Source organism: Loxodonta africana, chromosome 7, assembly GCF_030014295.1.
Source record: "Loxodonta africana isolate mLoxAfr1 chromosome 7, mLoxAfr1.hap2, whole genome shotgun sequence".
Taxonomy (NCBI): Eukaryota; Metazoa; Chordata; class Mammalia; order Proboscidea; family Elephantidae; genus Loxodonta; species Loxodonta africana.
The window spans coordinates 23,132,541-23,149,071 of NC_087348.1; the positions used below are offsets into that span (position 1 = coordinate 23,132,541).

General features: G+C 37.4%; 1 protein-coding gene across 1 annotated transcript; it reads right to left on the reverse strand.

Moving 5' to 3' along the window:
- Positions 1-1,491: 1,491 nt before the first annotated feature.
- Positions 1,492-2,427, reverse strand: LOC100660245 (olfactory receptor 5W2-like). Its single transcript, XM_010601635.3, has one exon. The coding sequence runs from the start codon at positions 2,422-2,424 to the stop codon at positions 1,492-1,494; it is 933 nt and encodes a 310-aa protein (XP_010599937.2). The 5' UTR covers positions 2,425-2,427.
- Between the last annotated feature and the right edge of the window lie 14,104 nt (positions 2,428-16,531).

Consider the following 16,531-nt stretch of genomic DNA (forward strand, 5'->3'; position numbering starts at 1 on the left):
AGCTTCTATGCTTGTTAGGAATAATTAACAGTGTCCTTGAGACTTGCATCAAAAAATAAAAGAAACAAAAAAAAACCTTGCCATCAAGTTGATTCCGACTCATAGCAACCCTATAGGACAGAGTGGAGCTGCCCTATATGGTTTCCAGGGACCAGCTGGTGGGTGGGTTAGAGCTGTCAACCTTTTGGTTAGCAGCCATAGCACTTACCATTTGTATAGTCCTTTGAATATAGGATTCTATTCATGTTTTCTGAAAAAGTCACTTGCTTTCTTTTGGCTATAAAAAACAAGACCAGAGCCCAATGAAGTAGGCACACATCAAGAAAGTACCCAAATGCATATTCTTTAATTCCCAAGTAATTAATATGCATATCTTTATAGATGCATTACCTCTAATAACCACAACCATATTATGAACACTCTTATAAGGTGTAAACAAATATGTTCAAGGCGTATACTATTGTTTTGATTGCCATGTAAACATCACTCAAAAAATGTTATCAAGTATGTTGATATTATCATGTATGTGTTTTCCCATTCTATGTCATGGACACAATGCAGGTGCTTGCTATAACAGGGATGGACCACTCATCATCACAGAATGCTCATAATCTCAGTTTATACACAATGATTTAATAAACCAAGTGACAGATAAAATGATACCCTGAGGAGGGGGTGGTTTATGCCCAAGACTAGGGGAATTTGTCCAGGCCTGAGATAGGCTGGGGAGAGGGAATGAAAGGAAGTTTTCCTAGAGGAAGGGAGGGGAGAGTTAAGAATTACAGCACAAGGATGGGCTTCACCAAGGTTCCTTCTTTTTGTTCTTCTATAGCTAATAATTTGAGGCTTCATTTTCTCTAAAAAGTCATAAGAATATCCACCTCATGACCACTAATTGCCAATCCTTCTGCCTCAAATGCTTTCCTCTCCCCCACTTTACGTATCCATTCATCGTTTAGATCAGAAAATATACGAGCCCAGTTCAAAGAAGTTTTTCTTCTTTTCACAGTAGATTGAGACATTTTACTGTGGATTAAGAGCACATTACCTTATCATTTCATGATGTTATTATGAATTATTTGAATTATTAGTTAATTAAAGTTCATCATTTACACTGAATTATAGAGTTCATTAGTATAGAAACCACTGGATTGGCCATAAAATACAAAACCCCTAGAAGTATAGTAGATGCTGAATAAATAACCAATAACTCCTGGAATAATTCAGTTAATGCATACAGGAAACATTGAACAAATAAAAATTTGAAACACTAATAAGGAGACCAGAAAGTTTTCTAAAATTAGAGAGTACTATATTTAAACTGAAGATACATAAGAAAGTATAGCATATTTAGGAAAAAAAAAGTACTTAATAATTGGTATAGTAGGTAATTTGTATAAATATTCACTGTATTAAAGAATTTGAGACCACATTATACTATACTATATGATTTGAAGAAAACTGCAACTTCCTATGTGTGTGTTTAACTATTTAAAACCACATTTTATTTTTGAGTTTTTCCAGAGCTTCTTTCACATCTTTATTTCTTAGGCTGTATATCAGCGGGTTTAACATGGGAATAACAAGGGTATAAAACAATGAGGTCATCTTGTCTTGATCTAGAGAGTAGGCAGAACTTGGCCGGAAATACATAAAGAGCATAGTTCCCTGGAAAATAGCAACAGCCGTTAAGTGGGAGGTGCAGGTGGAGAAAGCTTTGAACCTTCCCTCAGCAGAGCGGATCTTTAAGACTGAGAGGATGATGTAACAGTAAGAGACAAGAACCCATGAAAGGGTACTCAGTTCTATGAAGCCAAAAATGGTGAATATCACTAATTCATTGACCTGCGTGTCCGAACAAGATAGCAACAGAAGAGGAGGGACATCACAGAAGAAGTGGTTAATTTCACTTGACCCACAGAAACATAAGCGGAAAGTTAATGTCGTATGTATCAAAGCGTCCACCATGCTCACCAGGTAAACCCCAGCCATGAGCGCAGAACACACCCTGCTGGACATGTTGACTGTATAGAGCAAGGGGTTGCTTATGGCCTTGTACCTATCAAAGGCCATCACTGCCAGCAGGAGACACTCAGAATCTGCAAAGACACAGAAGATGAAGAACTGCAGAGCACAGCCATAGAAGGAAATTGACTTGTCTTTGGCTAAGAGGTCCACCAGCATCTTGGGCCCAACTGCTGTGGAATAGCAGAGGTCACAGAAGGAGAGGTGGCTGAGGAAAAAGTACATTGGTGTTTGAAGCTGGGAGTCCATTGTAATTAAAATGATCATTCCAAGATTTGCCACAAGAATAATGATGTAAACAACCTGAAACATGATGAATATGGTCACTTTGATCTCAGGGTTATTAGTAATTCCCACGAGGCGGAACTCAGTCAAGGAGGAACAATTCTTACCAGCCATTCTTCTTTGTTCTCACTATAAATGGTTTTAAAAATGATCAAGACAATAACAGATCAGGGTTTAACTCTGTTAGACAGCCACAAAATATTATCAGAAGGCAGAACACTTTCTTTCTCTAAATTGCCTTCTTTATCCTAGGAAATTAGCCCAGATAAATGTCACTAACAAAGTGGCATTGTTGTTATTAAAAAAAATCCAAACTGTCTTGACTAGTGAGGAGCTTTGATATGTCCCTCTTGGTATTTGACGTTTGTATCTTGTCTGAGGCGGTAGGTCTGAATAAATCTAAGGCTTATTCCCGATTTTAAACGATAAACCACCCGTTTCAGGGAGACGCAGCTGGAAGACACAGGCCTCAGGGTCGGAGGCGCGAAGAGCACTACCTAGCTGCGCCACAGAAGTGATCACAGTTTTTTGTATTCGTACAGAAATATAATTGATTTATTCAGAAACTATAAATGCTACAGCATATAATAAATGAAAGTTCTTACGGTACTTTGGTGTATGATGTCTTTAGTGTTATCTGAATAACCAAACGTGAATACAATCTGTTTTATCCAACTTTTCCATCACCCTCTTCTCCTCTTTGCTGACCATGTGTTGTCCGGTTACATGACTGACCAGATCCCGAGGGATATGCCCACTGACAAACTGAAGAGAAATGATACAAAGTGGGAAATGTAGAATTTAACATACACATCTGTATGTCTTTGGATTTTTACATTGAATTTTCCATAAAAATTGAAAATAGAAAGAATAATAAATGTTTCAAGAAATATTAAGGGTTCATTTCCTTGTGTGACTGTGTGTGTGGGTGACTGTGTGTGTGTGTGTGTCTGTTAGTGTGTGTGGATCTCTCTGTTAGTACATAAATATTGAAATGGGAATGGTGCTCTGATTTTTATTTCTTTCTGTACTTATGTATTATAGTTTGTGTTCCATATGAACTAGAATTTATACATATTGGCATTTTTAATGTGCTACCTCAACTATGGAAACCCTGGTGGCGTAGTGGTTAAGTGCTATGGCTGCTGACCAAAGGATCGGCAGTTCGAATCCACCAGGCGCTCCTTGGAAACTCTCTGGGGCAGTTCTACTCCTTCCTATAGGGTCGCAATGAGTCGGGATTGACTCAAGGACACTGTTTTTTGTTTTTTTTTTTTTAACCTCAGCTATGGTTGGAATAGCAGTAGGACAAATCTTAAATTCATATATGTAGTGAAATCACTTAAACAGTAATAAAAAGTAATGATTTGCTTATGAATTTTAGTTAAAAAATAAATTAATAACATATTTACTCATACAAATGAGGTCAGTCAAATTCACACAGCTTTAACAAGGTATGGTTTGGCTGTTAGATTGCAGAGTTTTTTAGGCACATGCCCAGCATAAGTCGGTATAAAATGAATCATTTACAAGGTCCTCAATATTTGACTCCCTGCTTTTCAAAAAAAAAAAGAAAATTTTTTCCCCTACGGTCTCTTAATTTGTCAATTCAGAATCCTACCTGAGATGAGCATGTCTTTCTGTTCTGATTTTGGGTAGGTGAACACTAGACAGGTCACATTTTATTTTTACTTAGTGACATTTGGGACTTAGGTCTCTAAAGCCTGTGCCCTCATTTTTCTGTGTTGTGTACACATGGGATTAATTAGATTCCTTGTTCTGTGTGTTTACCCTGTGAATGTTGCAACAACTTTAGCAAAGACTGAAGTTTTTATACACACTGATCAATGTCCAGTAACAATTGAGTTTAATGCTATGCTTTATGGCCACCTTGAATCTACAATATCCTTCAGTCACATCACACGTCTAATGAAGCTCAAATCCTCTCTACTAAGTGATTTTCATATCTTTTCCATTGTTCATCCTGTTTTTTTCCCCCCACTTCTGAAGAAACTTCTTTACTACCTTTTTTAGATATATGACAATCCTATAACAGTTTTTATTTCATTAGTCACTGTCTGATTCTGTTCCCCCACCCACATGTCACCCACCCCCAATCCAATGACTTTATGAGTGTATAACATCCATTATACATAATCAAATCTGCCTTGAATTTTTTTTTTCTGTTTGTATTTATTTCTCTCAAAATTTTTAGTCTCTAGAATAAGAATTTCCAAAAGTAATGGGTCATTATATGTTTGCTCTTAAGTATTTTCTGGTTCTTTGGTGGATAAAGAACCAATAGTAGAAATAAATAGACTTTAAAGGCTCTTTCTACTGTTATAGTTGATAGGTGCAATGATGAATCTTTTTAAGGAAACATATGTGTTAGGATGATACTTTCAAGAAAACATAAACTTAGTTCTCTTTTTTCTCTCTTTCTTTCTCTATCTATCTATGTTGTTGTTAGGTGCCTCCAGTCAGGTCCAACTCCTAGCGAACCTCTGTAAAACAGAATGAAACACTGCCCTGTTCTGCGCCATACTCACAATCTGTGTTATGCTTGAGTCCATTACTGCAGCCACTGTGTCAATACATCTTGTTGAGAGTCTTTCTCCTTTTCACTGATGCTGTTCTTCACTGAGCCTGAGGTCTTTGTCCAGGGACTGATCCTTCCATATAACATGTCCAAAGTGTGTGACTCTTAGTTGCTGCCATTCTGGCTTCTAAGGATTGAATTCTGCTTGTGCTTCTTCCAAGACAGATTTGTTCATTCTTTTGGCAGTCCATGGAATATTCGATATTTTAACCAACACCATAATTCAAAGGTGTCAGTTCTTTGGTCTTCCTTATTCATTGTCTAGCTTTTGCATGCGTATGAGGTGATTGAAAACACCATGCCTTGGGTCAGGCACACCTGAGCCTTCAAGATGACATCTTTGCTCTTCAACACTTTAAAGAGGTCTTTTGCAGCAGATTTGCCCAATGAAATGTGTCTTTTGACTTCCTGACTGCTGTTTCCATGGGTATTGATTGTGAATCCAAGAAAAACAAAATCCTTGACAACTTCAGTGTTTTCTCCATTTATCACAATGTTGTTTATTGGTCCAGTTGTGATAATTTTATTTTCTTCATGTTAAAGTATAATCCATACTGAATATTGTGGCCTTTGATCTTCATAAGTAAGTGTTTCAAGTCCTCTTCACTTTCAGCAATCAAGGTTGTGCCATTTCCATAAGGCAGGTTGTTAATGAGTCTTTCTCCAATCCTGCTGTTTCATTCCTCTTCATGTAGTCAATCTACTCAGATTATTTGCATAGCATACAGATTGAATAAACCAAATTCAAACCCATTGCCATTCAGTTGATTTGGACTTGTAGTGACCCCATAGGACAGAGTAGAACTAACCCAAAGGGTTTCCAAGGAGCGGGGATGGATTCAAACTGCTGACTTTTTGGTTAGCAGCCAAATACTTAACCACTGCACCACCAGGGTTCTACTGATTAAATAGGTATTTTGAAAGGATACAACCCTGACACCCAGCTTTCCTGATTTTAAACATGAATTATCCCTTGTTCTGTCTGAATGACTGGCTCTTGATCTACTTTCAGGTTCCTCATGAGCACAACTAAGTGTTCTGGAATTCCCATTCTTCCCTATGTTATCCATAATTTGTTATGATGCACACAGTTGAATGCCTTTGCATAGTCAATAAAACACAGGTAAACATCTTTCTGGTATTCTCTACTTTCATTCAGGATCCATCTGACATTACCCATGTATCCCAAGTTCCATATCCCCTTCTGAATCCACGTTGAATTTCTGGCAGTTCCCTGCTGATGTAATGCTGCAACTGCTTTTAAATGGTCTTAAGCAAAACTTTCCTTGTCTGTGATATTATTGATATTGTTTGGTAATTTCAACATTTGGATGGATCACCTTTCTTTGGAATAGGCATAAATATGGATCTCTTCCAGTTAGCTGGCCAGGTGTCTGTCTTCCAAATTTCTTGGCTTGAATGAGTGACCACTTCCAGCGCTGCATCTGTTTGTTGAAACATCTCGATTGGTATTCTGTCAATTCCCTGACCCTTGTTTTTTGCCAATGTCTTCAGTGTAGCTTGGACTTCTTCCTTTAGTACCATTGGTTCCTGATCATATGCTACCTCCTGAAATGGTTGAATGCTGACCAATTCTTTTCGGTATAATGACTCTGTGTATTCCTTCCACCTTCTTTTGATGCTTGCTGTGTCATTTAATATTTTCCCTGTAGAATCCTTCAATATTGCAAATCAAGACTTGAATTTTCTCTTCAGTTCTTTCAGCTTGAGCAATGCTGAAAGTGATCTTCCCTTTCAGCAGAGAACAGATCTCTGCACATGTCATTATAATGCTTTACTTTGTCTTCTCAAGCCACCCTTTGAAATCTTCTCTTCAGTTCTTTTATTTCATCATTTCTTCCTTTTGCTTTAGCTACTTGATGTTCAAGACCAAGTTTCAGGGTATTTTCTGACATCCATCTTGGTCTTTTCTTTCTTTCCTGTCTTTTCAATGACCTCCTGCTTTCTTCATGTATGATGTCCTTGATATCATTCCACAACTCATCTGGTCTACGATCATTTGTGTCCAACATGTCAAATCTATTCTTTAGATGGTCTCTAAATTCAGATAGGGTATACTCAAGGTCATACTTTAGTTCTCAGGCACTTGTTCCAATTTTTGTCAGTTTCAACTTAGGCTTACATATTAGCATTTGAACTTACATATGAGCTATGTATATATATATATATATATATATATATGTTTTCATATATAAAAATCCGTTGGTGTAGAGTCGATTCTGACTCATAGCAACCATAAATCACAGAGTAGAACTGCCCCATAGAGTTTCCAAGGAGCTCCTGGCAGATTCAAACTACTGACCTTTTTGTTAGGAGCTGTAGCACCTAACCACTATGCCACCAGGTTTCATATATATCTAGATATAGATATGTATGTATGTATATATATATATATATCAAAATAGAATTTTTTTTAAAATCAACCATAAAAAACTTTTTTTGTATTATTCTTCATTAAGGACAGGGATAATTGGGAGGTAATAGAAACATGATTTTGTACCTACTCACTCTTCCCCTGACCTCCATAGCTATCAATGTATTTTGCCACACTCCCTGAATGTTAGTCCACCATTTCAGTCCCCTTGGCCTTGACAGGACTTCTTCATCAGGGCCCAGATCTCAATCATGTCTTCATCTTGTTCTAAATCATAAAAATATCTATCCCCCCTTCCTTCTATAAATGTGTACTTTAAGTACCTTTTCATTCAACAATGAACTTTCAGGGGCAGAAGTATGATTTTAAATATAGTCCATCGTAGTGTTCTTACTAATGACAGATGTTTTCATATATTAACTTTTCACAATATTTTATGTATTTCTTGTATTATCTTATGCATCCTAAGTTATCTCTAACAATCTCATTATATAAATGTGGGAAGTGAGACCAGAGCTAGTAAATAAACATCTGGAGGATCACTGGCATTAGGTTTATCTGACTCCAAAGCATTTGCTCACAACCGATGCCTGACTATGGTGTAATAAAACAGATTGCTCTTTAAAAAATAACTTCCTTTGCTACTCTTAGGGCTTTATAGTGCTTTTATGTTAAAACCAAGGTTGCAAATACACAAAAATAGCAATCCAAATATTTTCAGAAATCTAAGAGAACATAAAGGTCATCAAAGTCCCACCAAATCAGGATTCTAACAACGATTAAGGTTAAAAAAAAGCAAATAGAAAGTGTCACCAGATTTGAAACATAATCTATTTTATTTATCTTAGCTGAACACTTCAATGTTATTAACTTTGGTGTGAAATGGGGTACTGTATTGCATAATTCCAGGGAGGGCATAAATAATAAGAAAGATGGTATCACCTGAAGTTGTACAAGATGGCAGCTCTGTGAAAGTTGACTGTATTGGCCACATTCTGAGTCATATTTGATAATTGTGAATTGTTTCAGGACACTGGCAAGCTCACATTTCTATGTTTATTAAGCATCTACTGTCAGTTGATATTTTTAGATAATGCATAATAATTATATTCAACCATGGTACCTTGTATCTTAAAGCAGTTCACTTATTTCTTTACAACAAAAGAAAATATTGTGAAATTTGCTTACACAGGAAAAGAAAAAAAAGAAGTGATAGACATAAGCCAGTGAATCTACTCAACATTCCAGATAATTTCTTGTTTATTCTGAACCCTCACTGGGAGTAGACAGAAATAGCCTTTTTCACTTTTCTTGTAAAGTATGATCACGCCTTAAGCTGCACTCATTAAAATAAAGCATTCCTGATATTGAGCAAAGTGCTGTTAGTTGATACATTTCAATGACTTTTCATATTTCTTTGTAATTTTTTACATTATGATTCCAATACTACAGTACCCAATGTACTTCCTATGCTAGACGTTATTGAGACAAAGATCCAACAACCTCACTAATTGTTAGTAATTGTCCACCAAGTAATCTCATGAAGTTGATGCCTTTATGTTACTCAAGAGCTTTGCTACAATTACCTACTTTTCTGGTGCACATTTGGAAGAGGCAAAGTCATTCTTGATCTTATTCTTCTAATTTCTTTCCAAACTAATTTTCCCCTCAAGCATTTTCCTGTCTCCTGGGATGCCAAATTCACTCTAGCTACACTCTAATTAGGCAAGACCCATACTTTTCCTACCAAAACATGACTGCCCCTCCAGGCTATCTAGTCTAACTTCCTTTCCACCCTTCCCATTAAAACTGAACCATGGTGGCTATATTCTCATTAAAAATTGGATAAGCTATTTAACCTCCCAAAGGTATTTATGTTTAATTGAAGATGGATTCCTTAGATCATGGGGAAAAAATTATTTAAGGCAGAATTTAAGACATCAGAAGGAAGCAAGTTGGGAAAAAAAAAAAACGGTACCTAAACAAATTCCCTAATGTCACTAGTGCCATTAACAAAATGCAAACATTTACTTATAAGCACACTTTCTTCAGAAAATAGTTGTCTTGCCCTAGGGCATGGGCTCTTTGAAAAAAATATACTGATATCAGTGTACATTAAATTTCATTGCAAGACAGCAAGTTTTAATTATAAAAAGAATATTCACTGAAATATCTGATGAAAATTTCACCTTTAATTTTCCAAAAAATATGTTGAAATTTATTGTACATAAGGCATTGCTAAAAATCAAAATTTATACTTAAGAAATTTTGAAACTTCTTACAATCAAATGGTGAATAGGCTGTGCTTAGAAAAGTCTTTTGGTGTGTAAGGAACACATAAAAAATACTCAAGTAATAGAGGCACAGTTACAGGAATTTTTGCAAAACACAAATACCTTGAAACTTGCATACAGACCAAGAAACAAAATATTGCCTTTCTACATCTTCCTTCTTAAGTCATAAGCCCACTATCTGCAGGGTTAACTACTTTCCTAACTTTCATTGTGATAGATTGTTTTCTGACTCATACATGAGTGTATACTTAGAGTATGTGCTGTTTTCAACATCGTGTTTGTAAGAGCCTTCCTTGTTGTTGCATGCAGTTGTAGGAAATTCATTTTCATTGTTGTATGGTGGATATTCCATTGTATAAGTTATATCATCATTTATTTATCTATTCTAATGTTGATAGGCAGTTGAATTGTTTTCCTTTTTGCTATTACCAATAATATCGTTGTGAACATTCTTATGCATGTCTTTTCATGGAGATGTACACATTTCTCTTTGGTGGTAAACTAGGAATTGGAATACGATATATACACTCAGATTTACTAGGTACTGCCAAACTGTTTTCCTAAGTAGGAGACGCTTCACCAGCGTATGAAACATCTGGTTGGTCCACACAATCACCGATCCTTAATATGACTGTTATTTTAAGTTTGGCCATTAAGTAGAACATGTTATTTTATTCATGACTAAGAAGGTTAGATATCCACTTTTATGAAGTGTCCATTAAAATAAAAGTGTGGAGTAAGAGACAGGTTAAATGTGTCTGTCTTAGTGGTACGGGGAATCCTGCATCGCATGCTATTTTACTGTTATCATTGTCACTGTCATTTCAGGTAAAACTGGCCTACAGATGCAACACAGTCCTTTGGATAAATATCATACCACCCACCTGTTTTATTTATGTATTTAATCTCTCCTAAATAAATTTAAAGCAGTAATAGCATAATGTATATGTACATACAGAACATGCCAGTTGGAAAGCACAATAAAGATTATCTAGTTAACAGCTCTCTTTTCACAGAGAAGGAACTAAGGCCCAAAGAAAACAGGACTTGTTAAAGGTCACACTTACTGTAAATTTAGACAGAGAGTCAGACCCATTTTTCCCTCTATTACTTTCCTAGTTCATAATATGTTTCTACAGTGGATGTCAAACTACCTTAGAATTACTGCACTTAATAGTGAAAAACACACTGGATTATTGAACATTATTACCTTTTCAGTTTATCAAATTTTTCTAGCTAGGTTATCACCAATATGTAGCTAGTGGTTAGTATTATCATACCTATATCACTATGAGCCAGAACCGACTTAATGGTACCTAACAACAACAACAACGTACTCTAATCTATGATGGCTGTGTTATGCTTGTGTTTAGGTATACTGGTGCTGTGCAGAAGGAAGCAGCTAAGATTAAAAAAAAAAAAAGGCCAAAAATATTAATTCATTATAAACAGGGATGGCTAATGTCTTATTTCTTATTAATGTCTAAAATATTATTAAATAATATTAAATGGTGGGAAGATGAGAAGCATAAGAGTTGGAAGGACAGAGTGAAGGAAAAGGGTAGGTTTGAATTAGAGTAGGATAGATTAAAATATTTGAATATTAGCTTTCCCTATAGAAGACCAAGATAGAAAGGTCTTATAAGTCATCTGCCCAAACCCCTAGTTGAATCATGAATTCCCCAATGTGTCTAATGAGGGATTATTCATCCTCTACTTGTACAAATTTAGGCACAGGGATCTTATAAATTTTACAAATCAGCTTATTCCATTTAGGCACTCTTTTATTGAGCTTAAAATGCTTTATTGAATGAAATTAAAGTATCCTGGTTAGAATTAGAATGCATCATCATAATTCCATGAGTTTATAGGGGTCAATATGCAGTTAAAATTTGACTTTAAGCACAGTACAATCATCATATGGGAGAGCTATGTGCTAGCTAGATGGTAGCTTTGTACCTTCTGATATAGAGGAAACTCATTAGACCATTCTTTGCTTGGAATTTAATATGATTTGAAAGAACGCCTGCATGCTGCTATTCAAGACAGCAACTAGTTCACAGGTAACATTTCCAAAAAAGCAAGGATTAATTGAGAAGGCATTAGGTCCAAAAGAAGCATCAGCCATTGTCTTAGACTGTGCTCTCTAGAGAAGCAAAACTAGTAAAACACATAAGTATATACAGAGATTTATACCAAGGATATGGCTCACATGATTGTAGAGGCTGGAAGGTCCCAAGTCCCTGGGTCAGGATAGATGCTTCCCCCCGGTTCACATAGCCACAGGGGCTAGTGAACCCAAGATCAACAGGTTAGAGAAGTGGGCTTTTGCTCACAGATTGTGAAGATCCATGAATCCCAACATTGGCAGGCAAGACTGCAGGTAAGCCGCAAGCTCAAGTCCCGAGAACCAGAGATCAGACAAAGAGGATCCAGAAGGAGCAAAAGCCCTCCAAGTCCTGCCAGAATGTCCACATGTACTTGATGTAGGCTATACATCCAATGAACCTCTCTTCAGTTGAACTGAAGAGAGGTTCATTGGGTGTATAGCCTACTCAACAAAGTCCCCATCATAGAGGTGGTAACATTATATCAAATCTCCTTATGAAAGGAATAACTACATCATACAACTGTCAAACCACTGAGAATCAAGGCCCAGGCAAGACGACACACAACCTTAACCATCACACCCATCCTTTTTATTTTTTTTCCTACCTTCATACTCATCCTACCATGTGAAAATAAATTTTTCTTTGTTAAAACCATCCACCTGTGGTATTTCTGTTATAACAGCACTAGAAAACTAAGACATAATTTGGTACCAAAAGTAGAGTGCTGCTCTAACAGGTACCTAAAATGTGGAAGAAGTTTTGAAACTGTGAATGGATAGAAGACTTCGAAGGAAGTGAAGAAAACTATTAACACCAGAGAAGGCGTAGATGACGAGAAACATCAGCAGAGGCCCGGCAGCAACAGCGAACTGGCAGCAGCTGAACCAGGAGACTAGGTCCAGATATGCTGGAGTCGACCCATGGAGCAAGACAGCTGAGTTCCTGTGGGAAGGAGGCTTTCTGGCAGAGTGGGGCACCTCCAGGCACTTATCTGTGGAGCTACTGAGCTTTGGAACACTTGCCCCAACAGGCAGAAGAGGGCATGAAACCTGAGGGCCGAGAGGCCAAGGAACACAGGAAGCCAAGCTGCCTCAGTCTCAAAAGGTATGGTAAAGACCTCTGGGGTTTCAAAGAGTGGAGCCATTGCCTCTGGTGTTTCTAATAGTGTAGTCACCACTCAGATGGACTAGGAGAATGGTGTACCTAAAGCCGAGGGAGCAGAATTGTCATTCCAAGTGGGCCTGGAAGGCAATGCTGAACCACAGGGCCAAGGGACCTCCACTTAGAATCTGGAGAGTGTGGCTAATACGTAGAGCCTGGAAGACAGAGCTAATGTGTAAATGGTAATATAGAACAAAGGATTATTTGTGAAGCCTTGAGGGCTAAAGTAATGTGTTCTGCTGACTTGCTTGGTACCTATTATGCCCTCTTTCTCTCCGATTTCTCCCATTTGTAATGGAAATGTCTACTCTAAGTAACCTATAAGTTTTTGTTTTTTTTTTTTTGACTTGGTATTTTGTATGCTCTCACTTTCAATGTCCTTTTTTATTACTAGCTGCACTGATCTCTTTCCAAAAGGGTACAGGGCCTTCTTGGCAGTCTAGGTCTACCTCTTCTTCTTTGTTCTCTTGGGAGATGGCTTTCAGCCTACAAGGTAGTAAGTAGCTAGGAAGGCTGCCTGGCACTTTTGGCCTGTAAATTCTTCTTACTGCTTCTCTTGGTCAGAGTACATGTGGCAGGCCAGTTCCACTAGCTGAGAGATTTTTATATTAGTTTTTTTGCCTGTTGTAAACAAAAAGATTAGAGTCCAGATGTCTGGCATGCATATCTTTAGTTTAATAAAGAGTTTCTTGCAGTTGTTTTGTGATGTGTACACATTCAACCATCTGTGGGCTGTGTGCTTGAAGATGCTATGTAATCCTTGCAAAAATGATACATAAGCTCTGATGCAGAAACTGCTTTTTGGAATTCCGTAAAGACAGCCTCTGTTGTTGCTGGACTTTCCTTTGGTGTCAACTCTTAATAAACTTTCTCTCTCTTTCTGACCTGGAGTAAGCTTCATTGGCTCAACTGCTCCGGGGCACGGACTCAAATTTCGTAACACAGACCGTCTTAGACATGGAAATTGTATAAAGAAGTAGATTGTAAATGGCTACATGACAGTCATAGACCATGACAGCAGACATGAGACATTCCACATTGGCAAAGGCCCTCAAAAAGTACATCTGGATGATACATAAATTATATGGAATCCTCTTCTGCACAGATAAGTAAACCGCCAACATTTTGGCAGAGACAGCAGAGGATTAGGAGATATTGCAGAAAGACAGGTTGCTCAAATATGAGTGTGTGAAGTCTAGAATCCATCTTGATCAGTAGGAGCATCCCTAGATTTGCAATCACTGTTATAACACAAACCAGGAGAAAGAGCACAAAGAGCCCCTGCTGCACATCCTTTCTGTCAGAAAACCCTAAGAATATGAAGTCAATAAAGAAAGAGTGGTTCTCAGTGGCCATCACTTAGATCTATGAAATCCCTGAAAGAAGGAAGTGGAAGTGAAAGGTTAGCATCATTTTACTGTCTTCATATTTTAACCTCGGGTCCTTTGTCTCTTTTTGTAATTAAAAATAATTGAAGGAAAAATTCTAGAAATTGCTTGAAGTGAACCCACTCAACTGGAAATATTTCTATTGTGATGCAAATCTATTAAATAATAATGACAATAATATCTTTTACATTTTCATAGCTCTGTGCAGATTTCGTAAGGTCTTTAGGGGGCAAAAAGGATTAAACACTCATTTATTAACCTAAAAGTTGGCACCATGGGAGAAAGGCCTGGCAATCTGCTTCCATAAAGTTTACAGTCAAGAAACTCTATGGAACAGAGTTCTACTCCACAGCACTTGGGATCACCATGAGTCAGTTCGACTCAATCGCAGTGAGTTAGGTTTGGTTTTACACAGAGACTACAGTACACTTTTATCTAAATTACATCATGTTATTTCCACATAGGCTAGCATAGACTAAAGCCTTTGATGTTTTCTCCATTTCTGTAGACTTCTAGGAAGAAATGTAGAAGGATTAGTTCAGGCCATCTGACCAAGTTCCTATTTGAAGCATAAGATCCCTAAAAAAAATTTGTCCTTGAACAAACTCAGGGAGATGATGTCTGCAATTAATCACATTGTTTAATCCATTTAAGATATCCATTTATTCAGCTTAAAATGAATCCTTTATTTGGCTTAAAATTTCCTTTTCTTCAATTCCAACTCACTAGTTGTGATTAAAGATGCCCATATGCAAATTAAATCAGTCTTTTGATGGTGTAATATATAACTGTGATATGGAAGATAGATGCAGTGAATGTACCTTCTGAATTAGAGAAAGTCCACTGGACCTAGTACCCACCAAACATTGTTTGGACATTAATATATATAAGAGGTCATTGAAAAGGCAGGAAAGAAAGAAAAGATCAAGATGGATGTCAGAGGAGACTCTGCAACTTTCTCACGAACATCAAGCAGCTAAGTCAAAAGGAAGAAATGATGAAGTAAAAGAACTGAAAAGAAGATTTTGAAGGGTGGCTCGAGAAGACAAAGTGAAGTGTTATAATGACATCTGCAAAGAGCTGGAGATAGAAAATCAGAAGGGAAGAACATGCTCTGTGTTTCTCAAGCAGAAAGAACTGAAGAAAAAATTCAAGCTTCGAGTTGCAATAGTGAAGGATTCTAGGGGGGAAATATTAAATGATGCAGGAAGCATCAAAAGAAGATGGAAAGAATACACAGAGTCATTACACCAAAAAGAATTAGTCGATGTTCAGCCATTTCAAGAGGTAGCATATGATCAGGAGCTAGTGGTATTGAAGGAAGAAGTCCAAACTGCTCTGAAGGCGTTGGTGAAAAACGAGGCTCCAGGAATTGATGGAATATCAATTGAGATGTTTCAACAAATGGATGCAGCACTGGAGGTGCTCACACTTCTATCCCCAGAAATATGGAAGACAGTTTCCCCCCAAATGACTGAAAGAGACCCATATTTATGCCTATTCCCAAGAAAAGTGATCCAACCAAATGCCAAAATTAGAGAACAATATCATTAATATCACATGCAAACAAAATTTTGCTGAAGATTGTTCAAAAATGGCTGCAACAGTATATTGACAGGGAACTGCCAGAAAATCAGGCTGGTTTCAGAAGAGGACATGGAAGCAGAGATATCATTGCTGACGTCAGATAGATCCTGGCTGAAAGCAGAGAATACCAGAAGGATGTTTACCTGTGTTTTATTGACTATGCAAAGGCATTCGACTATGTGGATCAAAACAAATTATGGACAATAGTGTGAAGAATGGGAATTCCAGAACACTTAATCGTGCTCATGAGGAACATTTACATGGATCAAGAGGCAGTTGTTCGGACAGAACAAGGGGATATTGATTGGTTTAAAGTCAGGAAAGGTATGCGTCAGGGTTGTATCCTTTCACCATACCTATTCAATCTGTGGAAACCCTGGTGGCGTAGTGGTTACGTGCTACAGCTGCTAACCAAAGGGTCGGCAGTTCAAATCTGCCAGGCACTCCTTGGAAACTCTATGGGGCAGTTCTACTCTGTCCTATAGGGTCACTATGAGTCGGAATTGACTCGACGGCATTGGGTTTGGTTTTTTTTTTTTTTTTTGTGGTATTCAATCTGTATGCTGAGCAAATAATCTGAGAAGCTGGGCTATATGAAGAAGAATGGAGCATCAAGTGTGGAGGAAGACTCATTAACAACCTGCGTTATGCAGATGACACAATCTTGCTTGCTGAAAGTGAAAAGG